Source organism: Idiotropiscis lumnitzeri, chromosome 16 (genome assembly GCF_059441095.1).
Source record: "Idiotropiscis lumnitzeri isolate Australia: NSW breed Sydney's pygmy pipehorse chromosome 16, RoL_Ilum_1.0, whole genome shotgun sequence".
Classification (NCBI taxonomy): domain Eukaryota; kingdom Metazoa; phylum Chordata; class Actinopteri; order Syngnathiformes; family Syngnathidae; genus Idiotropiscis; species Idiotropiscis lumnitzeri.
The window spans coordinates 17,129,484-17,154,448 of record NC_142406.1 but is presented as its reverse complement, the minus strand read 5'-3'; the positions used below and the strand labels follow the sequence as shown (position 1 = coordinate 17,154,448).

The window sequence follows — 24,965 nt, the reverse complement described above, 5'->3', positions numbered from 1 at the left end:
ATCTTGGAGAAGCAGAAGAAAAACAAGTTCTGGGAAAAAAAATGAAGATGGAGTTGAGATGCACCAATTTTATAAGCCACATGACTGCCCCCTACAGGCCAAGAGTGGAACAGAATCATTCTCAAACCACACTCGTGCCGCGTAGTGCAACAAAATCTTTGAACCTGTGCTGTCGCTCCTCCTGCTGCTCTCGGGCGTGTTGCTGCTGCTTCGGAGATTATGCAGATTCAGCATGTCTCCCCTGCGCCGCGCTCGGTGCCGCCGGCAATACTGAATGTCAGCAAAATCCTGATAAGCACCAAACCAGCCATAAGTCCATTTCCCACAAAATTTAAATGAGTTCAATTAAAAAAACAAACCTGTGATGCTCGGTCTCTTTGGTCTCCCGCTCCCAGCACTGAGTGTCGACTCCCCATCTAGGACACACACAAGCATGAGCGCACTCAGCTTGGGCTGGCATTCAAAGCCAGAACGATCAAAGTGCGATCGCCTTACCTCAGGAGAGGCGAAGCCCAAGTACTCCCAATCCCACGATCCTCCAGCGTAGCTGAAACAAAACAAGTGACACTTCATCATAGTGGCTGTTCATTTCTTTTTCTCTTCTCCTCAGAGGATTCCCAACCTCCTGCGCGGGGGCTCGGGCGAGTCGTTGGGCGCCACACCACGGGCCACCGACGCCAAGAACTCCTGCCGCTTCTGTTGGACCAGGCGGGCGGCGCTGACGATCTTGTGACACGGCGTCCTCAGGTAGGAGCGGTTCACCTTCTGCGCCAGGTCCTCCACCACCATCTCCAAGTCCGTCTGGTCGCGAGAGAGACGACACGCGACAATGGGAAACTTGACACTTGCCAATTTGTCTCTGGAATGTTTTACAAAACTTTCTTCTTTAGTAACTTTACAACACAGACAAAAAAAAAATGGCAAAAAAAAGTCTGCCCACTTTTCTTCAGTCTTGGGTGTGCGTGCCGATGACTTTTTGCTCTTTACCTGCATGAGCTCAAAGATCTCCTTCTGCGTGCTGCCCTGCTGCAGGAAGAAGCCGTACGGGTAAGAGCACTTGAGCACGCGTCGCGTCTTCAGCAGCTCGCTCACGCCGTCCTCGATGAAGCGCGTGTCGGGTGGGGCGCCCTCACCTGGTGCGGATGCACAAATGAAGGAAGTCTTAAAAATTGCATTGGTGCTGGCCAGAATAAGACGGGGGAAAAAATGGCGACAGAACGCCCTTGATTGTTTTGAGATCTCTTAGTCGCCGGAACACATTGAAGAGCAAAGCCGCCCCAGATTGAAAAAATAAAAAAAGAGAGGCTGGCCACTTATCTTGTTGGGCAAGCAACTTTCTGTGGAGAGTGAAAGCGACTCACGGCTAATGAAGGCTCTGCTTAGCTGCTCCATCTTCTCTTTGGCCGTTTTCAGCAGTTTCTGCTCCAGCTGGAAAAAGGGAAAAAAAGAAAAAGAAAAAAAAGATTCAAAAGGGGACAAACGTAAGGCGACAACAACATTGAGAGGGAGTGACACTAGAAGACATTTTGTGGTAACATCTTAGCTACTGCAGTCGACTTACATTTCCCACTCCCATACAAGTGTGTGTGTGTGTGTGTGTTCTTCACCTTGTAACTGTGCTCGTGGTTCTTGAATCGAGTGTAGTAGTGCATGAAGCGGTCCAGCTCTTGGAAGCTCTTGTGCTTCTTCTCCGCCTATGAACAAACATTTTTGATTTAAAAAAAACAAAAAAAAAAGACCCGAGTCGTGTTTCTTCCCTTGAGAACGTGCGTGAGTGTTTGCACCTCGACAGTCATCTCTTTGGACTGTTCTTCCAGCTGCTGGATGACCTCGTAGCGCGTGCAGCGGTAGTAGCCGCCCGTCGACGAGCTGTGTTTCTTCCACTCCTCCAAGCAGATCCAGCAAAAGTCATACTTGCACTGGAAGAAACATTTTTTTTTTTTTTTTTAAATGTATAAAGTGCGCATGCTGCATTTGTTCACGCCGCCCCACCTTGGCACACTGCATGTGGTTGCAGCCCTCGTTCTTCTGAATTGGGGACTTGCAGTTGGCACACGGCTTGGAGTTGGACAGCAGCCACAGGCAGTTTGCGGCGTCCTCGTAAGCCTCGCTCACACCTGCCACTGACAGTGGGACGCGCACGCACGCACGCACGCATTTGAACCGTCTCAGAGATGCACGCTACGCTGGCCATCTCCGGCGAGACTTACGCTCCTCGGGCTTCATCTCGGTGACTTTTTGGAGCCAGTTTCTCCACATGTGGCAGTCGCACGGCTCGTGGGCCTCGCCGAGGCACTCCCTGGGCAACACGCGCATCAATTCGTCAGCAAAACCGAACCGGCTGAGTGCGAAGGGCTCGTCTTGCCATGGGAAGGCGTTTACCAGCAGAAGAGGTGGCCCTTGCCGCAGTCGACAGCCGGCGACGGAAGCAGCGGAAAGCCGTGCGGGTCGCTCTCGCCAGGGCCGGGCCGCGTGAGCCGCACCGCCCGCTCGCAGCGCGCCGCCGGACACCAGCGGATGGCTGGATTGTTCTCCACAAAGGCCTGCGGTCCAGGAAGAAGGTCGAGAAGACAAAATTGAAACTCAACGCTCCAAAATACCACAGCCTGACATGGAGGGGAAATCCGGTTCCACTCCAGTCCTGTAGGTGGCAGTCCTCCACATCCTAAAAGGAATGCCTACTGCAAACCAGAAACTTTCAATCGCATGCTTCTGTACTTGACAGATTTTCACTGGGTGCATCTGGAACCAAAACATTTAGAATTGGTCGAACTAATTGGCATGTGAGCGACGACACCTTGATGTCAAACTGCAGGTAGCGCTGGTCCATCTCCCGGGAGACCACGCTCTCGATGACGTGCACGGGCACCAGCTGGTAGCACTCGTAGGCGGGGCAGAAGATGTTGTGCGCGTCTCCCTCCTGAATCTTTACGTTCAAGAACCTGAGGCAAAAAAAAAGGGGGCGGGGAAACGTTAAACACCTCGACGTCAGCTTTACGGACGCCAGCGTAAGAGTTGCCACGCACCCCTCCCAGCAGGCTCGGCAGAACTCGTGTCCGCAGGACATGTCCACGGGATCCTCGAAGATGGAGATGGAGCACAAGCAGATGCCGCACTGCGCACACGCCAGAGAGTTTGGACGTTTGTTGGCACGTGTCATCATTTGTGGACGTCCCGCTCTTACAATAGTTTCGCGAGTTTGGACTTAAAATCGGTCAGTTGTAATTTTCATCCACTCGAAAAGTAACGCGTCTCACCACGGCCACGCCCCCGTCGGCGGGCGTGAGGCAGCTGTCCGTGGGTGAGGTGAAGGTGAGCGTGACGGGCGAGCGCGGCGTCCGGGGTGTGCGCGGCGAGGGCAGCGTGTCCCAGGCGTTGCAGCCGCTGGGCGGCGGCGTGGGCATGGCCACGCCCGAGCGCTGGCAGCAGCCCTCGGCGTCCGACATCCACGCCTCCAGCAGCTTCTCCCTGTCCCAGTCTGGAGACGGAAGATCGGTTGAGCGCGCTCGAAAAGGCTGACCGGAGGCGAGAGGTGGGGGGCGGGGCGTACCGTGCGCTCTCAGCAAGGCCTCGGCAGTGAAAAGCGGCGCTTGCAACATGTCGGCCGTCTCCACGATCAGCATGTCCTTCAGCCGGCGGAGGTCTTGCAGCTTCAGGCCCTCGTAAGGCTACAAGAGCATGTGTGAACGGAAGACTTTTTAAACAATTTCGAGATGTGTATTGTTCGATTCTTGCCCTCCCAAAGATTTTTTATTGCGTGATAAACAGAATACAAAAATGAGAAGAAATGAAGGTGAACGTGTCGGTCAAACATTTGGGCCGCTTTTCTCCCGGTCTCGTCGTCATCTAAGCAACAAACTGTTCTGTTTACCTCTTTGTGCTGCAGCAACTTGATTTCGCTGCGCGTGTCCACATCGGCGTGCGGCGCTGGCGGCCGCGAGCCCGGCGAGGAGGAGAAAACCATCTGCGACTCCAGGCTGAGGGCCAGCTCGGTGTGGTGGTGGCGCTCGGCGTGGTCGCACGGCGTCAGCTTGTCGTCGTCCTCGATGAACAAGTCGGCCTCGCTGCGAATCAACAGCTGGACGACGGGGCGCAAAATTAAGGTCACGCCGAGGTCGCTGGGCAACATGGCGACCGATTCAAGGGGATCACCTCCACGCAGCTCTTCATGCCTGACGCGGCGGCGTAGTGCAGACAGGTGCTGCGGCGGTTGTCGGTGGCGTTGACGTTGGCCTTCTCGTACTGGCCCCCCTCCAGTCGAGCTCCCGTCCAGCTCAGGATCATCTGGCAAAAAATAAAACACACCTACATCTTTCCCTGCGCGTATTTGAAGTGTTACGTCGGCCGTACCTGCAGGCAGTCGGCCCGTCGCTGCTCGTCCCGCTGAGGGCGGGCGAGGCGGGGCGACAGCGCCCCCTCAGGCAACAGCAGGATGAGCGGGCCCTGGCACAACACGTGGAGGCACGTCTCGTTGCGCACGTTGCGCTTGTTGGGGTTCCCCTCCTTGCTGAACAAAAATGACCTGCGCAACGCCAGACGGCATGGCGATTGATGGCACGTAGAGGGAGAAGATGCGGTTAAGACAACCAGGGATGTTTCTGCTTTGCATCGCGGAGATAATTGACACCAGGCCTGACACACTTGCAATGATAAGACTTTCTACTACGGAAATCGAACTGATATTAATGTTCGTTGCGGTGAAAACCATCTGAATACAAAAAACAACATAAATGTTTATTTTAACAATTAAAAATGTTCTGCAACAATATTTTGAAGGGTGAAATGTGGGTCACTTTTCCCTAATTCATCTTGGGGATGCGAGCGCCACAGTCAAAAGTGCACGAAATGGACCCGCCTCTTTCACAAACCGCTAATTCTCATTCATTCAAATGCGAGCGACTCGTCAAACTGGTTATGCCCCACGGGCCCGGCGTCACCCAAAAAAGCCACAAAGCAAAGACGTCGCGTTCACCTGAGCAGCCGCGTCATGGCGTGGCGGCACGCGTAGTGCAGCGCCGTGTTGTGCTGGTACTGCTCGCCGTACGAGGCGTTGGGGTCCAGGCCGTCCCGGAACTGCGGGTTGCCCTCGTACAGCTGCCAGGCCAACGCCTCGTCGCCGCCCACCAGCGCCTTCCGGAACTTGGTGGCCGCGTTGCCCATGGCGGCGGCCCACCGACGGGATGTGTGGCAAACTCCTTCCTCCTCCTCCTCCTCCTGCCCTGCTCAGGAACAGCTTGCAACTCACAGCAACATGGCTTGGCGGTCCTGCCCTGCCCTGAGAAAGCAACAGACACAGAGTGAGCAAGAGAAAGGGGCGTAGTCAGTGATTGGATGATCAGCAAAACAGAAAGATGAATGCAAGAAGCTGGCAAAGGAAAGAAGGTGAAAAAAGGAGGATGGAGGCAGCAGACAAACACATCCATCTATCAGCTGGGCATGTTATCTTACCGGAAAGACTGGGCGGGGCGGGGCGAGGCGAGGTGTGGGGGGGGGGTGGTTTGTGGCAGGAGAAAAACAAAACAAAAAACAGACGAGAGCTAATTATAAAGAGGGACAGACGAGGAAGGGAAGGAAAATCATACACAGGCCATCGATTCCTCTCCCCGCATTGATGAAACGCACCACGCGCTCGATGCCGCCGCTAGATTTGCATCCAATGGCCTCGCAACATGTGCGCAAGCGCATGCGTGGGGGTCGTTCAAGACATAATAGATCAGAACACCCGTCGATTGCCGGCAACAAAACGAGTGTTGCTGACATTTTGGGGGATAGAAAAATGTCTACAATTTTTTTTCATTACTTAATGTTCAAATTGACTTTTTTTTTAATTAGGAAAAAAAACTATTACTTTGGATAAAATGTCAATTTTAGCTTTGGAAAACATGTGACATGCCCTTTTACATTTGTTGGGGGGGATTCCATTTTAAAAATAATATTTGTACAGGAAAAACGCCAGCCTGATTTTATTGAAGTACAAACAAATGTTTTTAAAAACGTACGTAAAGAAATGTAGTTAGTTTATTTAATATGCTAAAATGTAAATGGTAAAAATATTTAGAATTGAAATATTCGAATTAGGGCCTGATTAATAAAGATCTATTGAGGCTCCAAAAAAAAAGAATTTACCGTGTTATTAATTATACATAAAAATAATAAAATAACCTGTTGGTGCCTAAACACAACAATGAAAAGTTGTGAATAAAAGGCAGAACATTACAACAGACAGCATTTTTTTTTTCCGGGTGGGGGGTTGAACGTCATTATCAACAAAACCACCAATTAGGGCCAAACAGCTGCATCTTTGGTCCCAAAGCGGCCAATGTTGGTGAGAAGATACAAAAAAATAAAACCCTGGCTTCTTGTCACGCGCATCAAGCATAATCACCATCTTTAAACATTGCCTTGCGCTTCATTTCCTGCCTCCCGGCCCACCTCTCTCTCCTCTCCGTGCGTGCGAGCACGCGTGACGGGTATCATTACAGTGTTGCTTCTACGGCCATCTGTTTGGCCTCTCACAAAGAGCCTCTCTTTTTTTAGGCCACCTTGAATAAAGCGGCAGCCTGCATGTAGCCCGCTTGGCTTCTTGAGGCCTCCCACCCCCTTCCTCTAAATTTCATCAAGCGCCAGATGGACACATACGGAACTTTCCCACCGAGCTTGGCACCATGCTTGGAAAGTGTATTTTTATTTTTAGTGAGCGTACAGTGAAAAGGCTTGCCTGTCTGCTTTACTTACAGTCCGGCCACGTCACGGGAGCATGCATGCGACGTGCGCGCGCTCTAAACAAGGGCAGGAAGTCTGGACATGCTGGAAGAATTGTTGAACCCGACCCGCTAACCTTAACCTTAAAAATGAGTGACAATGGTGGGTTTTGATTTTTCTTAACAATAATGCAAACGGTAAAAAATAGAAAATATCACATCACATGCATAAACAGGTGACCAGCCAGACATCTTCATTCAATTTGATTGTAATCAGAATGACAAAAAAGTCCCGGTGTAAACCCGGCTATCCGTTCCACATGGTTGTGTCCTTTGAAAGGAGCTTTAAGGCAGTGATTGTGCTCAAGTGACCCAATTTCACTTGAATTGTTTGAACATTCATTTTCGTCATCTATGTCACCAATGTATAGTGACAGGCAGGCCAACAGTTAAGCATTCTTCCACTAGATGGCAGAAGATAAAATGAACCTGAATGCAGCTGTTGCAACACGACAGAATAAAAGCTTTGTGTTCATTTTGGTGGAAAATGTTGAGAAAGGTTGGGGAACACCGAACTAAGCTTTTAATACAGATACATACATACACACGTTTTGTTGACAAAATGCATTTGTAGTAGTTGCTTTCGATAACAACAAGGCAACCTGTTAGCACCAAAACAACGCAATTGATTCAATTAACGGCTTCCTGGACGAGTCAATCAGCACCAGCTTCACGGTAACGCGGTCCGTTAATGAACAATGAAATGTTGCAAGGCGACCGCGTGACTTGAAAAGCAATAAAGAATCACTTTACTGCGTCATAACACGAAGGAATAACGGCTAACAACTCGTGTTGTCAATAGAAAAAAAGTTCATTTAGCTGTTGCGTTAGCAACATATGCTAAGAATTGGCTTGGTCGCGGTGGTGGTGGTCAAGTGGGGCACCCAAGAGCAACAATGAATCGTCTCTCCCGGGGCGATTGCCTCCACGCGGCCCCGCGGTTCGGTTCGACCAAGCGGTCGGCCGTGTGCGTTCGCAAGTCCGCAAGGTAACCCGGAAAAGGGACGGTGGCTGCTAGCCGCTGGTTAGCTTCCAGATGCTAACGCAGCGAGCTAACCCTTCGACGTGAAATCACAGCCGCCTTCAACTCACCCTTGCCCCCGTTTTCACTCGCTCCGCGGGGCTAGTGGAAGCTCTCGCTGGGCCATAACGCGCCGTCATTCGCCGGAGGTGATGCTCCTCCGCTCGAACATCCTCCCACAGCCAGAGAGAGCCAGGCCGGGCGGGACTGGTCGGTGTACGTGGGGCGACGACGGTGAGGAGGATGCCGGCACAGGGGCGAAACTGGCGGTTGACGGGAGTGGGCTGATGCGGGTGGCGGCTACGGTGGTCCGCTTCACTGTTGTTGTTTCTGACCACAGGGAGGAGAAAGAGAGCATGCGCGGGAGCCGTTACCTGATTGGTCCGTTCTCTTCTTCTACGCTCAGGTCCGCACAGGAAGGCCCCAGCGTGGACTCGAACCGTTGTTATCTATAAATAACAAATGTCAATACATACAAATATAAATGTTACATCGTCACATAATAGGTTATATTAAAAAATGTTGGATAAAAGGTTTTTAAAACATTCTATACGAAACCTGACTAACTTTTTAAACGATGTTGGATGAATGTTTTTGTGCACGTCACCTCAGCACACTAGGGGGCAGTATAACACAGGTGCACAATGGCAATACATTTGGTAAGTAGTCATGAATGAAAGTACAAAAATGAATGTCAGGAAGGAAAGGAGAGGATGAAAAGGTGTAAGGACAGAAAAAAAGAACAGAAGGAAGAATGAGAATTACAGATAATATATGAAAGGGAAGAAGTATGGAAAGAAAGGTTTATGTGAAGGATGGAAAAAGAATGAAAGGAAGGAGCAAGCCACATTTCAGGTCTCCACCAGGCCTTGAAACCCGAATTTGAAACCTTAACTCTGGTTGAAAACCTGAATCCCGGCTAGACACCAGATTTTGAAACTCTATTTTGATTGACAGACTGTCAGACCACTTCCCATCTGGGGATTTTACGCCACTAACTGAGGTCTTGTTGAGCGAGTGGTCATTATTTGGCAGCTCGCCTTTCCCATATGGTGTTAATTGGCATACAATGCGGCGTCAGCCCCCCCCGCGTGTTGCACATACTGCACGCTCGTGGAAGGGGACAAAGTGGAGCCCGGCCTCACAATGGTGTCAAGATGACCCGCGGGGGTGGAGAGTCACCTTATACTCAGGTGTGACATTACAGCGTGAGAAAGGCATGCTGGGAAAGCTCGACCCGGAGGGGAATGCAGATGAGGATAGAAAAAAAACGATATATAGTGGCGCCTTGAGCAAAGAGACACCTTCAAAGATTTTTTTTTGCTTTGCTTTGACTTGCAAGCAAAAATTTGAGATGAGGGCGCTGTATAGGCAGCGACATTAACTCTTGACTGAAAGCAAAGTGCTATAGATGGGCGAACAAATAGCATCTGTATTGTGACGTTAGAACTCAGGCCAGACCAATTTGGATTTTTGGAGGCTGAGGCCGATTCCAATGTTTGGCACAACATTTTCTGGTCACAGATTATTTGATCAACTAATTAAAAAAAACTACCTAATGAATAAAATAATTTCTTACATTTCCTACAAAAATAAAAATATGAAATAGAGGCAGAACATTTGACGGATTTACAATACTTTGTTCTTGAAGATTTAACTCTACAACACAGTAAGTCCCTAACACACGCCTGTCCCGGCTGCAGTTGAGTAGTGAAAAAATAAAACATGTCCTCCCCAGTCACTTTTCAAGTTTGCTTGTGTTTGGAGGCGTGGTGTGGCCAGGATTAGGACTTCCAGTCCGTACTTGCACACATACTGGTTGAGCAGGTGACTCAGCCGAGGCAAGGTGGTAGGAGGGAAGGGGGGGGGGGATCTCAGGAGGGTGTGGCGAGATGCCTCCGGCGCATTCCTGCAAGGGGCCGCGCCCTCCACCTCGCCGTTGAGTATGTACTTGTTTGCCATCGGGAGCGTCTTTTTCGCCCTCCTTTGTCACTCCCAGTTCCAAGTTTTCATGCAGTCATGCCCAAGGCAAACGACTCGCATGGGAGTTTTGCACATTTGCATGAGTAGCAGCGCAAACAGGCCTGATGAGAGTTTCATAAAATGGCTTGGTGAGCACGCAGATTCAAACAGGCGGCGCACCTTTGGGAAATAGTGGCCACTGTGTGTGTGTGTCGCTATCGGAGCGCACATGGAACAAGGTGTGTTCAGGATGAAGGCCATATAAAGAGAGCTAAAGTTCGGAACGTACTTACCTGATTGTGTATTCATGCGTTGGCTTGCTTTGTTTGCTTAATCAGTCCTAAGCACGGACAAAAAGAGAAGAGGGAGTTGGGGGGGGGACAAAGTTCAATTAAAAAAATACTCTGGAGCAGAATGTTTTTAATTCAATATTCCATTAAAAATAATTAATTTATTTATTTTTAATATTTTTTATTAAAAAAAAGAAATAAAATAAAAATTAATTCACTTATTCAAATTCAATACGTAATTTATTTCTGGAGAAATAAATATTTCATATTCAGGAAAATATAGACAAGATATTTGTGGCTATTTTATTCAATTAAAAAAATACCAAATTAACAATTTAATGAAAATATTTTGGTGAAATATATTCATAATGTTTGGGAAAAAAATGTTCAGAAGAACAATATATTACACTGTTTAGATAACATGTGTGTTTTAAATGAACAAAATTGTATCAAAATATCCTGGGGGCAACACTAAGGTAGGCCTGCACTGAGCAAACGGAACCTCATTAAAATAACGCAAATTGTGATCTGATCAGTCGAGTGAGTCACTTTCTGTTGTCCTGTGATGCATTTATCATTCGCTTATTAACAAGTAACAACAATGTAGGCAGCGCACAGCCAAGGAAGCAAGTATCTATCGTTTCGCAAATAAAACAATCATAAAAGTTCATTTGTGGCCAGCAAACACAAGCAGGCAATCAAAGGTCACATACGGTGACAAATTGGCAGTTTTATGCCATTGCATGCACAAGCGTCAACAATCGGCTACATTTATTTTAAAAGGAGCAGAATTCTCTTATCATTAAAAGTGTAATAAAAAAAAAACTATTGGAAATAAAAGATCTACTTTCAGGACTAAAAATATCCTAGAGAGGAAATAATTAGGTTTGAATACAAATAATGAAAATGTTTTTTAAAATGTTATTTATATTAAAATGTAAACAAATTTGGAATACATATATATGTAGGAGTGAAAACAATACACACTTGCACAATAATTTAAATAACCATTACAGTTATATATACAGCTATATTTTAATAATGCTGAATTTAAAAAAGTTTTTCATTTATACAGCAATCTGTAACAAACACACTTGAAATTATTTTTTAGATTCCAAGTATACCAAACATGACAGATTAATAGTTGGCCGTCTCGCAAACGTCAACTGACAACAAGTTTCCTCCCAATCAACAGCGAGCAGCCATTTTTGAGTGGAAGTTTGGAAAAAAACAAAACGCAAAAAAACAACGACGAGGCTCACCACGACCAAGATGTCAGGGCGGAGCTTGCAGCGGGAGCCTCCGCGATCCGGTGGCGGGCCGACGACGTCTCTGGGCGGAGTCTGTCGCCTCTCGCGGTTCTCCTCATTCGCCGTAGTGGCGGCGGCCCCGAGGGAGTAACTTGGACGGACTCACGCACAGCTCTCCAACCGGGCCCGGAGCCTCGCGATTTTCGGCGTTTTATTTCATTTAAACAAATGCGGACACAAAAACGAGAAGACGTTGCACAAGTTTGGAAGTAAATGGAAGGCGAGAGCAAGTTGGACAAAAGATCAAGTCGGTACAGTGGCTCTTTTCTATTCCATTGACTTCCTGACTTTTAGCTTTCTATTCATGCGCCACATTCCATTCTCCTCTCCTTTATTCCGTCCTTCTATTCTACAATTGCGCTCATTTGGTTCCTTGTCATGAGTCCTGTCCAGTTTTAACCGCACTGCATATTTTTCTTCACAATTTCTCCGTGTTTTGTGTGAGTGCAGTTAGAGCTGAAAAGAAACATGTTTACTGTCTTCGTTGTGCACCCCAGGATGGAAGATGACTTCCTCCAGGTCGTCACTGCCAATGGACAAACCGAATCGAAATAGTTTGAAAAGGTGCGCCCGAAGAAGTCGGCCGGTCTTCAGTTTCGAGACGGTCCCCGCCTGTGGACTTTGCTACCTTCATTTGGTTTGCAGCCGTCAAAAAAAAAAAAAAGTGTGCATTCAAATCGGGTTGCCGCTTTTTCCCCGTGAGTCACTCACTTGGAAAACAGTGGTCCACTGTGCGGAATTACAAGGAGGAAAGTCGCTATCGTGGGAAGAATTTCTCGCGGTTCTTTTTATAGATGGCGGTCTCGGTCGGGTTAGCCACGAGCTCAAGCGCTTTCGTTTCGTTCGGGCAGATCGTGGAAAAGCTCCATTCACGCTCGTACTTCCAGAGTAGACATTTGGAAAGCTGGCCCAGACGCGTGACACGTTGCCGTACCGCCGGGAAACGGCAGGGGCAGCGTTGCAGATTTGACACAAATGCTTTCCAGGGAAACCAGCCAAGAAAAAAACAACTTTACAAGAAAAATGTAGCTACTGCGAGGAACAAATTGGAATTGAATAATATTCAAATAAAGTTGTAAGATTATGAGAATAAAAGAAAGTATATCGATAATTGTGTTTAGAAACATCACAAAAAGTGTTGCAGTCCCACAATCAATATTTTACAAAGAAAAAATTCATTTGAAAGCGTCGCGAGGTAAAACATACTTATTGCGAGAAAGAAATTGTCATTTTACCCCCAAAAAAGAAGGTTTGATATTTTGAGTCGCAAGGTGATTATTTTATTTTATTTGACGGGATGAAAAGGGAAACCAGTTGTGCTATAAATAGTCCTGAATATCACAAGAAAATATATTTCATGCTATAAAAAAAAACATTGTGAGCTAAAAATTGCGAGTCTTCTCATTTTGTCCTGGCGTGTTTGACGGTCGACGGCCAAAAGTGCGTTTGCGACTGTTGCGAGGGCATCGCAGTAACTGAAGCGCTCCACAACGACAACGGATCTGAAAGGAAGTTCCTCACAAAAAAGCACCAAGTGACAATTTGTCACTTGAAGATTGTTGAGAAAGTTGAAAGGTCAAGCCGCCATCACTAAAGTGGACCTGGAGGCCTCGCTTTTGCGCGGCGCTCAACAGTTCCGACGAGTGACACGTCGGTCCTGCGTCGTAAACGCGCTCGGACGGACGAGCGCGTTTACGACGCATGAACTGGCTCGTCCCTCCCAACCTGTTCTCAGGTATTCCTCGCCGGGCTTAATTAGCGGCTAAATGAACGGCAGGTATGCCCGATGGATGCGAGTGGGCGAGGCGGCAGACACCACAGATACGTTTGCGATGGGCGAGTACGGCTGACGGCTCGCTGACTCACGTTTTCTCTCGACGTGCATTTGATGTCAGCGCAGGAATGCCGAGCGTGAGCTCACGTCAACGCCGGGCTTAGAAACCAGCAGAGGTTGAAGGCCGGACAACGATAACAAAAACTGGAGGTTGAAATGGCGGCGATAGTCGGGAGCCTTGACACGCAAACATTTGAAAATGTTTTATCGAAATGTGAAAAATGTTTTTCCGATGATGCGACGTGAATGTTGCAGTAATTTTGAAGACTTTTTTTGAAAATGAAGAACACGCTTGTGTCTGGGCAACAAACCGCAGTGTTGTGCAGCTTTTTTTTTTTGGGGGGGGGGGGGGAACACCCGAGCGGATGTTTTGTCAAGTGTACCGACTTTGCGGTTGTCGTTTTTATTTCAAAATGGCCGTCGAGGCGGCCGAGGTGTCCTCGTCAGTCACTTGACTTTGCCACAAAAGAGAGGAACGGCGTGCGATCCCCTCGCTGCTGCGATGTTGCTGTCAAAACAAAGCGTGTTTGTTTGCCTCTCCCGATGAGTCAGCCAGGTGGGAGTGTCGACGTCGAGCGAGCCGCCCAGCCGTGCTGCTCCTTTCCGCAGTCCAGCTCAATCGGGCCCGACTCGCAAACCTCCGCGGCGCGCTATTATTTCATCACACAATCCAAATGTGACGATTCAGCGGAACGTCTCGAGCCCGAGCCCGCTCGAGTTCTTCGACAATGAAATGTCGGCGGTTGTGAAGTGATCCCAGACCAAGTCGCACGTATGCCCAACATACTTGCGAGGCCGCGGCGGACCACAAATGCGCCGATGCAAGCGTTAGGAATGAGAGGGAGAAAAAAGGAAGTCGGCCATTTTGCTCCCAGATGACTTACCGGCTAAAAAAAACCACAAACAAAAAGCTACCTAATGACTCACTCGGGCTTCTCGAAACGTAACTCTCCCGTCGGTCCGCCTAGCGAGCACAGCAACTTTGTGCAGAGGTCTCACGCTCTTTAAGTTGGAACAAAAACAATTGGCTTCTTAAATAATTTGTGCGCACACTGACAATCAGCCTCCCAACATCGGATGACAGACGGTCCGTTGCCACGGAGACGGCTCCACACAGTGAAAAAAACGCGCGCTGCAACAAGTCGCTGAACAGGATTGTTTTGTTTTCGTCTCGGTTCTGACATAAAAAAAACAACCTTGCCGCATCCCCCGAGTTGACATTCTCTCCGAAACGAGGGACAGAGCGGCGAATGAAAAGTCCGAGTGCCGCCGCCACCGGATGAGACGTGTCGTGCGCAGCTGTCTGGCCCGAATGAAACGGCTCGGTGGATTTCACTTGACACGTTAGCGGACTGACTCGGCAGCGATCGGAGCGAGGGAACCTGTCCATACACCTCCGCATTCCTCCCCGCTGCAAATCTTTCCACTTTCGGCTCACCAATCGTCACTTCTCAGCAAACTCGACATTGCCGTGATCCCCTTTTTTTTCTTTTTTGGCTTGCTTCTGTGTTGTAGAGTTTCGCCTTCCTCACTAACGACCTTGACGTCGACTCCCACTCCTAATCGCCGACCATGGCTCACCGCTCTCAGAGTTCGTCCATTGGCGAGAACCCCATGGACCCAAACTACCTGCCTCCGCATTACAAGGAAGAATATCGCCTGGCCATCGACGCCCTGATCGAAAATGATTTATCGGTAAAAAAAAAAAAAAGGATTGCAGCGCATTCGAGGCCTGTTTGCGTCACGTGACAAGCACGCATCCATCGTGCGCTTTGTGTCCCGCCAGGGCTACTACGAGTTCCTGCAGGGCGCGGACGTGGTCAGCTTCCTGGCCCAATCTGAAATCGAGCACATCAAATCCACCGTCCAGGAGCCCAGCCACGCCCACAGCGTTCCTGACGTGAGGTTCCCGGAAGCGGGCCAAAATGAAGACGGCTCGTCCGACACCTACTGGCCCATGCAGTCCGACCTGGCCGCTCCGGGTCTGGACCTGGGATGGCCGCTGATCCAGAACAACTTCATCGGGCCCACCGAGGTCACCACTCTGGTGAACCCGGCGGAGCCGAACATGCCGAGCATCAAGGAGCAGGCGAGGAGACTCATCAAGAACGCTCGGCAGGTAAGAAAACTTTGTTTGGGCGCAACGTGAAGACGTCACTTTGCACTCCACGTGAACGCAAGTGAGGAAGCGCGCGTCATAAATCAAGGCCTCCTATTTTATCTTCTCTTTATCGCACGTACTGAACAGCCAAAGCATCGCTGACTCGTGTTGCCGCCGCGAACTTTGCCGCTCCGCCCTTTCCGACCAACGTCTGGCTGCCAGGCTCTGGCGAGAACTAAAGAGGCGCTCATTAAGTCGAGATGCACATGCCAGATGTCAGGACTCGCGACTCGTCAGACCTGCTCGCATTAGCGGCCGGTCTTTTTGGAATGTATCCCGACGGTGCTGGTCGCAGTTGTTTCCTGCGATCCATACGTGGCGCTTTTTCACTTTCCGGAGGATGTTTTAGGCCATCTGGAAACAACTTTTGCCTTAACACGACTCTTCACTCATTCACAAGCACCCAAATAAATCAAATGGATCCGTGACGTCTTAAATGAGTCGATTGGCGGCTCATGACGATTTTAAATGGACGTAGGCTAACCCCGTCGCGGTATCGTTTGCCGGTTTCCGCTCGGCTGCCGCAATTTGCCGTCCCTCCAAAATCTCTCCATCGAACCGAGAAGCAATAACGAGAGACTCCTAACGCATGTTCCCAAAGGTCGACGGGACCCGATTGTTTGCATCGCAAGTCATCATTTCCGTCTCCTTCTCAGGTTATCGCCGTGGTGATGGACACGTTTACCGACGTGGACATTTTGGCCGACCTCTTGGACGCGACGGCGCGCCACATTCCTGTGTATATTCTGCTGGACGAGCAGGAAGCCCACAACTTTGTCTCCATGGTGATCAACTGCAAGGTCAACTTGGACTTAATTCAGGTAAGACTTTTTGACAGCCGTCCATCATATCCCATAACACGAAACCTGAGACATGAAGATGCATTTTCGTTTTGCAGAGGATGCGTGTCAGGACTGTGGCGGGAATAACGTATCAATCTCGCACAGGGAAGTCATTCAAGGGGCAAATGAAAGATCGTTTCCTATTGGCTGACTGCAGAGCCGTGCTCAGCGGTAATTACAGGTGCGTTCCTGATCCTTGCCGTTGTTTGTTTGACTTTGTTCCATCTGTCATATCCGCAAGATGATTTTTTTCTCCGTATTCTCTCCTAGCTTCATGTGGTCGTATGAGAAAATTCATCGCTGCATCGCTCACCTTTTCCTGGGCGAACTGGTGGCCACGTTCGACGAAGAGTTTCGCATCCTCTACGCGCAGTCCGAGCCACTCATCATCGACTCGTCGGACGGAGCGCTTGCCATACCGGACGCCGGCGGTTACTTAAGCAGACAGTTGGGCTTAAAGAGGAGCCAGTCCTTACGGAATCCTCTGGGATTCCGGAGGCAAGCCGAGATGACCTCAAGCTTCCCGTACGGCGATCAGGAACGCAACCTGGCACTTCCTTTCCGGAGAAACGACCCCTTTCGTCATACCATCGAGCACGGGGCGGGAATTATGATGGGGAAGTATTCCCAGCAGCAGTTTCGTCCACAGCAGTCCTACTTGGACCAGGGACGCTCCATCGTGTCCCGGCAGATGGAGATGAGCAACTTCAAGAGGCACAGCTACGCCGAAGGTACTCAGGACAATTACATGTCCTCCAGGCACTACATGAAGCACCGAGTCCTGAACAATCTGGACGAGAAAGACTTCCACAGGTAGACTGCCTTTCCGACCGCCGATTCTTTTGCCGTTCACGTTCCGAAATCTCATTGAATGTCTGATTTTTTTTTTTTCTCAACAGGGAACCCAGACATCATTTCTACAGTGAAGGTCCCGGACCAGGTTCCGGCCACGGCCACTATGACAGACATCGTCCTCCGCATATAGCCATCGACCAGTATTCAGACTCAAGCTCATTTCGCTCAGATCGAGAGTTCAGCGCAGGGAACTACCCGAGAGGCTACCCGCATCTCTCTTCCGAAGATTTAAGCGGACCCGATGGCATTCATGCACCTCCGGTAGCTGGAAGGTACGGAGGAAGCGCCGCTCCGAAGAGGCCAACCATTGGTCAGGCGTACGCTTGCCAGAGCTCACCCACGCATCCTCACCCCCCAGACAACAAGTCGTTTCCAAAGCATTCCGATCAGGAGCACGGACAGGATGCCAGCGTCCGGCACGGATTGCGCAACTGGAGGATCCACTCGTATCTGAGCACATACGAGGAAGGCGGGGAGGATGGGCTCAATCTACCCGCGGGGCCTGACGCATTTGAAGATGCTCCGTCTGCGCAGGAGCCCGGTGAAAGTTCGGGCACCCCCAAGCCCAGAACGGATATCCAAAAACCACGCTTTGGGAAGCCCATCATCCCCGATGGCACCGGCAAGGATTCGACCACCAATGACCCGCTTTCCTCAGTTTCACACGATAGAAGCGAGAAGGAAGTGGAGCGAGAGGATAAGTGGGCTTTTGCAAAAGACGACAGCAGAGACAAAGAAGCCAAAGAGACCCCAGAACTCTTCCTTTCCAAACATGACTCCTTCCGCTCACGGATCAACCCACTACTTCAGCGAAGCTCCCGCCTGCGCTCGTCGCTCATATTCTCCTCTTCCAAAACAGAAATGCATAGCGGGAGTGCCGGCGTGAAATCCCCCACAGAGGACGACGGCAAATCCTCTATTGTAGCCCAGATCCTGGAGAAGAGGCGCTCGCTGTCTCGGGAACCTTTCGAGTGGAAAAAGATGGCTGAGGAACAGATTAAGAAGGACGAAGAGAAAAGCGAGGATCCAAAGGAAGGACTGACCGACATCGCAGAAGGAAAAGATGAATACCAGAAACGCCAAGAGCACGGAGAGTCTGACCCGACTGTTGAGTCATCCAACACCGTCACGTCCTCATCTCTGAACATCAACGACCCCGCCGGTCGACTGAAGTATTTCAACGATGTCGCCGCGAAGCGAAAAGCATCCAAAATGGAGACGGAAGCGTCGCTCAAAGTCCCGGAGCCAGCAGAGAAGAAGCCGGACTATTCGGAGCATTCCCCCACAAGTACGACAGCGATCAGTTCGACAGAATCCGACGTAAAGAAAGCGGATCCCTCAGCAAAAGTGTCGGAACTCAATCGGCGAGCGTCGCTCACATCCTCCAAACCGTCTCTACTCTCTCCCAAACCTTTCGTGAGCAGCGTGAAGCCTCCCGAAAGCCACAAGGAGGAGAACTCGTCGGAGGGTCAAAAGAAAGACATTTTTAAGACTTTGAAGCCCCTTCCGTCCCCCCTGATCTTTAAACGGGACCCGCTTAAGCTCAAGGGACTCAATCCTCGTCGGGTGTCATGTGGCGAGGAGATCCTGACGGATGCCACGGACTCCGAGAAGAGCGAGCTGAAGAAGAGTCGCTCTTATAGCTCCTCCGCTGCGCCGCACGACGACTCGAAGGAAAAAGTCACGGGATCCAACACGTCCATCAACGCTCTTAGCGACGGCAAGGGTGACGGCAAGACGCTCGACTTCCTGAAGAAACAGACTCAGAGGCTCAAGGGATTCTTGGGTCCCAAGGAGAAGGAGAAGAAGTCCTCGGGAGAAGATCGGGGAAGCATGAGCACCGTGAAAGAAATGGTCGAGGATTACAACAAAAAGCAAACTAAGGACACGGCTTCCGGCGGCGCCGATCCGACCAGCGCCAACCACCGGACGTCGCCCGGCACGTCAGGCTCATCACGCTACCAGCCCTCCGGGAGCTCGGTGCTGTTCAGCAGCAACCTCCGCGATGACACCAAGGTCATCCTGGAGCAGATCTCGGCAAACAGCCAAAAGAACCGACACGAGCGCGACGAGGACGGCGAACGCGACGCAAAGGACAACGACTTCTCCGCCAAGAAGAACCGCTTGCTCCGACCGCAAGGCGCCGTGCAGGAGAGGGAGGGACTGCTCAAGAGGATCGAGAGCCTGAGGAAGGAGAAGAAAGTCTACAGCCGCTTTGAGGTACTTTCATGTCACTCCTCACAACGAGGAAACGTCAATGCATTGCAGCCCCTTTGGGCCGTCAAACTTGAAATGCTTCAGTCCGACTGCTCAGAGTTTCAGCTATTTTCGCACAACTTAGTAGAATGTCCTCAAATAAGGTTTCCAGCAGTAACCAAATCATGCAAGTGGAATTCAGAGGTTCCTTGGTTTGCTAAGGTTGTCAATGCCACGTAAGACGACGTCGCCTCAACTTTGTCATTTGATTGTGAGCCGCCATCTTTGTTGAAAAACTCAAGACTCACACGGTATACGCCCGCCCGTCTTTAGACGTAAAATTGAGGAATGATGTTAGGATCAGAATTCCAAAAAGAAGATCTTAATCTTTCAACCTCGCTTCTATTTGGAGACCCGAATACGTTTCATTTCCAAATCACGTATTAATTCGCTCATCTTAATTCTGTTTTTCCGATTTGTTACCAACTGACTGATTAAAGTGACGTCACCAAACCTCTGCATGTTTTTGTTGTTGTTTTTTTTTAACAGATGGGGAATACGCTGGGATAAGACGGAAAAATGACGACGACGTGGGAATCGACTCAAGTGTCAAACTCACTCACGTGCCAAAAACACTCCAAAAGTTTGCTCCATCCAACACGACGACCTCTCCTGCCGGATTTATTTGACTTGAAACGACAACACGGAAAAATGAAAAAAAAAAAAAAAAAAAAAAAATCAATATTGGCAGAATGTGCCTGTCTGGTTTCGATGGAGGCAACGGATTCGCTGTGGCGACTCCTGAAAGGGGAAAAGCCGAAAGGAAAAGAAGAAGAAGGTGAGCGGAAATGAAAACGAAAAGATGGGCTTGGTGCAGGCTTGTTGACTGAAAGTGGAAGTTTGAAGAAAACAACAAAAATACAGATCAAGGCCACTCAACAACAAAAAAAATGTTTTTTCTTTTGTTTTTCCACTTCCGTTGTGCCAAAATGAATCGAAAACACAAATATAAGAAACTGTTCAAACCCTCCTGTTATGTCATTTGGAGACGACACACAATTTGTGTTTGTGTGTTTAACATAAAATAACGACGGCGTGGGAAAAAAGTGTTGAATATTTGTGAGGAAACAAATTGTAAATATTAAAGCGGGCTGGGCAAAGTATGGCCTGCGTACGGCACATATTTTTATTTGGAAATTTATCAGTGTCTTATTGTAAATATTTGCTCAATAAAAAAGAAAAAAAATATGAAATACAAAGTTAACCTTGCCACCTTTTTTGAGCTCCTTCCGAATGAAAAAGGCCATCGGTCTGATTCAAAAATGAAATGCATTCGACGGTCCCTTGTGTTCATATGCCAACTCTTGCAGATTGAAAAGTAAAATAAAAAGAAGACGGCAATTCTTGTGAATTTCCCTCAAATTGTTTTCTTTCTTCCCGATTGTTGACAATTGAAAGCGGCGCCATAACAGGAGGGTTCTCGCTCGGCCGTCTCATTTGGAGCTGGTCGCCAAGTGTCGTCGTTTTTGGCCTTCAACTTGTTATTTAATGTACAGAAACACGTTTACAGCGTCAACTTGAACTGGACAAAGTCTCTTTCTGCCGCCTTTGGAGCAAAAAAAACCAAAACCGGCTCATTTTGAATGTCATCGACGCCTCGATTGGCTCGTGCCATTAAACCAAAGATTTTCTTTTTTTTCTGCACCGCTTCATATGCGGGATTGTACATATTCGAGATCATTAATTGGCTGTCTGTTTTGAATTAACCAATACGTGTCACACTGTCATATCAAAGAATCTTGTATTCATATTTGTTTTTTAAAATAAAATTTGAATAAGTGGTCATTTAGTATTATGAAAATGTACTTGAAGTCTGCTGCAAATACTTTTATTAAACTTCTTCCAAGCCAATCATGTTTGTCTGCGCACTTTTGCAATTGTGTTTTGGTTCCCAGAATGATGAACGACGTGTTGTTGAAATGCAAATTCAAACGGAAAATGCAACCGATTTGGCAGGGGAACATTTTGCCAGTTACCTCGGGTCAACGTGGGTAGAAAAGGAGAAAACGAGCCTTTTGTTTTTCATCGCAATACCCGCTTTGCGCATTTCAAGTCCTCGCGGTGCGTGTCATCAGGTGAGCTGACGTCTCACGTTCTGCAAGAGCGATGGAACAAGAGTTAAAGGGAAAATACGGGGAAGCACGCCAGGGAAAAAAAAAATGGGAAGTGCCGAAGGTTATTCACCTCAAGTCAATGCTCTGCCTTACTGTTTGGGCTGAGAATCTTTCTGGATATCCAATAAGAAGAATATTTCCGTTATGAAGCAGATAAAGCACAGCGGGGAAAACTAGTCAACTTACAACGATGGCGTACAGTTGCTTGTGCTGCGTAATCAGTTGATGGAGCTGATTTTCAAACTTCAGCCTGTCGTTGGAACAATTTTTGGTTAACGACATTCAACTTGTTTTCATGCAGAAAAATAGTATAGTTTTCGACATGCGGCGGTGAAACACGTAAAGGCAAATATAAACCTTATTTTAAAAAAATAAATAATTGAACACTTTTTTTTTGGCAGAGATGAACTGGCATAATAATTGGAGTGAACATTCACCGTAACTTGCGCCGCTTGAGCTTCAACTCCTGGATTTCAAGCCGGTGCTGTGCTAGGAGGTCTTCACTCTTCTTGTTCTGTTCGGCAAGCCTAAAATGGTCGTCAGGCGGCACAAAAAAAAATCATTAAAAAATATGAGACATGAATGAGCCACAAAATCTTGCACACCCACATTTAGGATGTTCAAAAGACACAGTTGGTCGTTTCATTTCCGGCTCTCTAAAGACTGAACCGCTTGCACAATTTCAAAAGTCAATTTTGCATAAAATGTTCCGTTTAAACTATCAACTAGGAAAATGAGGTTTATTTTCCACAGAAGGAAGACGACTTTGAGAGGACTATTTGAATGGACTACCACCTAGTGTGAAAACAAACATCTTTGAAAATGAATAATGTCTTCAGGACTTTTCGGTATGTTGTTGCTCCGGTTTGAGTGTGACGGATCACCTGACAGAGTCGCGCTCGGATTCTTCACACTGGAGCTGCAACTTCTGCGACAATTCTTGAGCAAAAGAAGATGTTTTGGTTCGGTTGACTTGACTGCCTGAGTGAGTGACAGTTTCAACACACTACCTTTTTTTTCTTGATGGGTGCTCTCCAGCTGGTAGGCCTCCGTTTGCACTGAAACAACAACAGGAACGTTTGACGATCCCAAAGCAAATGCTGGCAGCAATAGCTAGAAAATACTTTGGAGTGAAACCTCCAAGCAGGCTACATTGCAAACATTCTACCGAGGACATAAATGCAAACAAAACGTTTCTGACACACAAGTTCACTGTGATAAAATTGAGAAAGTGTTGAAAACATGGCGAGTGAACGTGGTGTCTGAGTGTTCTTTACTGTCCCCTAGTGGCCTTTTGCAGGCATGGCTGGCTATTTAATAAAGCTTCGTGTCATTCATTTAATCATCTGTGGGACTGTAACAAAAATAATGATAAGGAACTTATTCACACGAGGACACACTACCTGTTGAAACCCAACCGGGTAACAGACTTTAATGGCTTCGTAAACGCACGCAATACATTAACTAGGTCACACAATTGTGACGTCACTGGTGCGTCAACGAGTAACCAAAAAATTTGTATGTTCATATTACAATAGAAAACATAAAAAGCATGGACCGTGCCTCCATTTCATGAGGTCAGAGGGTTTGTTTGACTTTAGATGCATATCTCCGTCTGAGTTTGCAAATTCCGATTTCAGACCAAATAGTAAAACTTTGAGGGCGGTTCCCACATCCAATGTGTGCTGAGAATGTACGCGCTCCTTACGGGTGGCCAGCTCCTTCTGTAGACACTCAATGAGCGATTTCCTCTCTCTCATTTCCGCTTCCAGGATTTTTTTGCCTTCAAGAGCACATCAAACACAAGAGACAAAATGTTTAGAGTGAAATATCAGGATGCAACCTGTAAAGCATATTTTATTGAATTATGTATCATTGTGGCGAAACTTTTAACCGAAATGTTTTGTCATGAAATGTCAAAGCACATATCAGCGTTTAGTTTTCAAGTTCACAAAGTGGAAAGGATCAGAATGGCTCCAGCATGAGTGTTGCATATCATACTGGAGAGAGATATTAATCACATCTCATGAATCTCCATTCATCATTTTCTGAAACTCCTTTACAGGAGTAACAGGTAAGGATGTACCTCACTGACAATATCGTTGTAAGAGACAGACCGACGGTTTGACTTTAGGGCACAGACAAATCACTCACGGTTTCACTTTGCAACGGTTAGCAACCCGCTTGGAAAAAGAGAGAGAGAGAGAAACACTTGATGCCTTCGGACTAAGAATGACGGCGACCGAGTCACGATACCACTAGAATTTGATTTCTGCCGTCATTTTGGATGTTCAACGGACACAATATGCAAAAATCTGCGATGACGTCATCACACATAAGCGTTCTTAGTGGCGCCCAACAATAAAACGAAGCAAATCGAACTTTCGACGTGTATATGTTCACGCTAACTTCAAATTGCATTCCCGATTAAGATAATAATGCACAGAGCTTCCACGTGTTTTGTCTGGCGAGCTGTTGTAACGAATAAAGACGTTTAAACACGCCGACATGAAAAACGGAAACGGAAATAACGAGAACATGGAGCGCTTCCGCCCAAAGAAAACCTGCGCCACTTTAGAAACAAGCTAAAGAAAAATGAAATAAAGCAATGCAACTGAAAATACATGTTGCAGTGAATTGCGTGTATTTGGATAATCTACTGAATGACATTAGCCAACATAAATAGAAACTGAAGACATGATAATTTAGTCCAGAAGATGTCACTGTTGAGTCTGAACTTTCCACAGGACACTAAACTCCAGCGAACAAAATGTAACCAAGTTTTATCAACATTTACGGTATGATTAATTGCCAAACAAGATATTTAATTTAAAACCATGTGTTAATAAGTAAAAGGTTGCTCACCTTGTTGCAGATTAGCGAGTTTACTCTTCAGCTGTTCAATTTTGGGCTCCTGTGTACCTCCACCTAGTGGAGAAATACAAAATGTATCATTTAAAATGATTTAACATGTTCATCTGTGTTTTACTATTTGAAAACATGTATGACAAACTCGCCTGCTTTAGCTCTAATGATATCTTCCATGTTGAATGCTGTTATAAGAAAATATAAGTTCTTATCAACAAATATTGCTTAACAGTACCAAGTTGACACAATCCACTACTATCAATTTCCAAGCATATTGTACCTATGAGCCAAATCCAATGACGACATTTTAGCTTAAGTTTAGCCAGTTTGTATAATGTGCTAACATTTTCCGAGTGAGCTTGTAAAATAGTTGACAGCACATTAGAATCCAATAGAACGCATGAGTTGAACTAAAAACATTAAACGAATAAGTTACACATTTAGCATCTTATGACTGCCGCTCTTGAAGCTAACAAAGCTAACTTGGCGCTCGTACCGGCAATTTTAGCAACGTCATCAACTTTTAGCAAATGCTACCTCGTATTTTTGCTTCCAACAAAGTAGCACAGTCGACCCACCTGTTGAACTGCTCATTTTTATATCGCAGCAATTGAGTCTCTGCTGAAAAGGAGAAGTTGAACAAGCTGGTGTGATATTTGTCCACTTCGTCCAAAAAAGCTTTTCAAGCAAT

At 47.6% G+C, this 24,965-nt stretch overlaps 3 protein-coding genes and 1 non-coding gene across 10 annotated transcripts in view; 1 reads left to right on the top strand and 3 right to left on the bottom strand.

The window, feature by feature from the left end:
* LOC148321937 (ankyrin repeat and IBR domain-containing protein 1-like) overlaps nucleotides 1-12,774 on the bottom strand; it is a 16,571-nt gene extending 3,797 nt beyond the window's left edge. The window contains exons 1-22 of one of the 4 annotated variants that reach the window (XM_088318137.1): nucleotides 11,297-12,772; nucleotides 10,038-10,084; nucleotides 7,854-8,231; nucleotides 4,973-5,275; nucleotides 4,351-4,522; nucleotides 4,153-4,284; nucleotides 3,872-4,078; nucleotides 3,551-3,668; nucleotides 3,258-3,478; nucleotides 3,027-3,115; nucleotides 2,798-2,942; nucleotides 2,383-2,543; nucleotides 2,211-2,299; nucleotides 1,993-2,123; nucleotides 1,785-1,919; nucleotides 1,608-1,694; nucleotides 1,362-1,428; nucleotides 988-1,133; nucleotides 623-801; nucleotides 496-547; nucleotides 360-416; nucleotides 165-270 (exon numbers count right to left, since the gene is read on the bottom strand). In XM_088318137.1, the coding sequence (XP_088174263.1) occupies nucleotides 165-270; nucleotides 360-416; nucleotides 496-547; nucleotides 623-801; nucleotides 988-1,133; nucleotides 1,362-1,428; nucleotides 1,608-1,694; nucleotides 1,785-1,919; nucleotides 1,993-2,123; nucleotides 2,211-2,299; nucleotides 2,383-2,543; nucleotides 2,798-2,942; nucleotides 3,027-3,115; nucleotides 3,258-3,478; nucleotides 3,551-3,668; nucleotides 3,872-4,078; nucleotides 4,153-4,284; nucleotides 4,351-4,522; nucleotides 4,973-5,160 (2,482 nt within the window). In that variant the 5' untranslated portion in view covers nucleotides 5,161-5,275; nucleotides 7,854-8,231; nucleotides 10,038-10,084; nucleotides 11,297-12,772. Of the gene's footprint in view, nucleotides 1-164; nucleotides 289-359; nucleotides 417-495; nucleotides 548-622; nucleotides 802-987; nucleotides 1,134-1,361; nucleotides 1,429-1,607; nucleotides 1,695-1,784; nucleotides 1,920-1,992; nucleotides 2,124-2,210; nucleotides 2,300-2,382; nucleotides 2,544-2,797; nucleotides 2,943-3,026; nucleotides 3,116-3,257; nucleotides 3,669-3,871; nucleotides 4,079-4,152; nucleotides 4,285-4,350; nucleotides 4,523-4,972; nucleotides 5,276-7,853; nucleotides 8,232-10,037; nucleotides 10,085-11,296 lie in introns of all 4 variants that reach the window. The other 3 variants (XM_088318136.1, XM_088318133.1, XM_088318135.1) reach the window with 3 other exon arrangements.
* Nucleotides 11,366-21,143, top strand: sack1hb (scaffolding CK1 anchoring protein Hb). 3 transcript variants are annotated; one of them, XM_088318139.1, is made up of 8 exons: nucleotides 11,366-11,591; nucleotides 14,694-14,873; nucleotides 14,965-15,297; nucleotides 15,996-16,160; nucleotides 16,238-16,362; nucleotides 16,452-16,994; nucleotides 17,081-19,256; nucleotides 19,782-21,143. In XM_088318139.1, exons 2-8 carry the CDS (start codon nucleotides 14,751-14,753, stop codon nucleotides 19,800-19,802), a joined length of 3,486 nt encoding a protein of 1,161 aa, XP_088174265.1. In that variant the 5' UTR covers nucleotides 11,366-11,591; nucleotides 14,694-14,750; the 3' UTR covers nucleotides 19,803-21,143. The 3 variants fall into 3 exon arrangements, with proteins under 3 accessions (XP_088174265.1, XP_088174264.1, XP_088174266.1); XM_088318138.1 differs by having other exon boundaries at nucleotides 11,367-11,595; XM_088318140.1 differs by lacking the exons at nucleotides 11,366-11,591; nucleotides 14,694-14,873 and having other exon boundaries at nucleotides 15,028-15,297; nucleotides 16,287-16,362.
* On the bottom strand, nucleotides 19,376-24,965 carry LOC148321934 (uncharacterized). Of its 2 annotated transcripts, none has more exons than XM_088318141.1 (10): nucleotides 24,853-24,965; nucleotides 24,424-24,459; nucleotides 24,272-24,334; nucleotides 23,115-23,189; nucleotides 22,417-22,464; nucleotides 22,291-22,345; nucleotides 21,844-21,933; nucleotides 21,593-21,656; nucleotides 21,477-21,519; nucleotides 19,376-21,387 (listed from the first exon to the last, which is right to left on the bottom strand). In XM_088318141.1, the coding sequence occupies exons 1-9, from the start codon at nucleotides 24,866-24,868 to the stop codon at nucleotides 21,496-21,498; spliced, it is 471 nt and encodes a 156-aa protein (XP_088174267.1). In that variant the 5' UTR covers nucleotides 24,869-24,965; the 3' UTR covers nucleotides 19,376-21,387; nucleotides 21,477-21,495. The 2 variants fall into 2 exon arrangements, with proteins under 2 accessions (XP_088174267.1, XP_088174268.1); XM_088318142.1 differs by lacking the exon at nucleotides 24,853-24,965 and adding an exon at nucleotides 24,555-24,699.
* LOC148321935 (U8 small nucleolar RNA) lies at nucleotides 23,371-23,503 on the bottom strand. The gene has a single exon (XR_015839467.1). It is a non-coding gene; the product is annotated as a U8 small nucleolar RNA (small nucleolar RNA).